This window comes from Haliaeetus leucocephalus, unplaced genomic scaffold (genome assembly GCF_000737465.1).
Source record: "Haliaeetus leucocephalus isolate CR32 unplaced genomic scaffold, Haliaeetus_leucocephalus-4.0 Scaffold144, whole genome shotgun sequence".
NCBI lineage: Eukaryota > Metazoa > Chordata > Aves > Accipitriformes > Accipitridae > Haliaeetus > Haliaeetus leucocephalus.
The window spans coordinates 2,369,979-2,370,809 of NW_010972580.1; the positions used below are offsets into that span (position 1 = coordinate 2,369,979).

The window sequence follows — 831 nt, forward strand, 5'->3', positions numbered from 1 at the left end:
CGGGTGAAAGGACCCGAGAGCTCCCGGGATTGAATCGTTTTTCCCCACCGCCCCCGCCAGAAGAAGTTCTACCGCTCCCGGGAGCGCTCAGGACGGGGGAACCATGCCGGTACGCCGGGGCCATGTGGCCCCCCAAAACACCTACCTGGATACCATCATCCGCAAATTTGAAGGGCAAAGTGAGTACCGCACCCCCGGCCCTGCTCTCACCCCCTCCCTCCCAAATTCCTCCCCCCCCTGCGGCTGCGGGCGGCCCCCCCACTTCGGGGCATAGCGGGGAGCAGAGTTTTTTTTGGGGGGGGACAAGGGGGAGGGCAGAGTGGGGCCACCCACAGGGTGTCCCCGGGGAAATGAAGGCCCCCCCCCCCCGTGCCCTCCCGGGGAGAGGGGTGGGCGACAGCCAAGCAGTGTCCCCGCGGGTATTTATAGACAGGGTGACACAAGGGGGACGAGCGGTCCCAGGCCGGTGGTCCCCGGGGAGCTGGAGACACCGCAGCCCCCCCGCAGTCCCTGGGCTGGGAGGGGGTCCCCGGGGTGACAGGGAGGGGGTCTGGGTTGGCAGATTTGGGGGAGAGGGCTGGACGCCAGCACAGACGGGCGGGCTGCCTGTTTGCCTTCAACTCTGCGCTGCTCCGAGGCAGCCGTCCCTGGTGAAATGTTGCCATTTGCTGTTGCTCGGAGTAATCCCTTTATATGAATTTTTGGGGCCGGTTTTCGTGTCAAATATAGCGAAGGGTTCGTGCGCATCGGGGAGCGCTGGGGTTTGCGTGCGGTTGGGTGGGGGCCGGGGGGGGGGGGGGCGTCTGTGTGGGGCCCCCCGGGGGCGGGGGC

The 831-nt window shown here is 67.1% G+C and overlaps 1 protein-coding gene across 1 annotated transcript in view; it reads left to right on the forward strand.

The window, feature by feature from the left end:
• The first annotated feature begins 103 nt into the window (after positions 1–103).
• Positions 104–831, forward strand: part of KCNH6 (potassium voltage-gated channel, subfamily H (eag-related), member 6) — a 33,696-nt gene continuing 32,968 nt past the window's right edge. The window contains exon 1 of the mRNA XM_010561367.1: positions 104–179. Within this exon, the coding sequence (XP_010559669.1) occupies positions 104–179 (76 nt within the window). The remainder of the gene's footprint in view (positions 180–831) is intronic.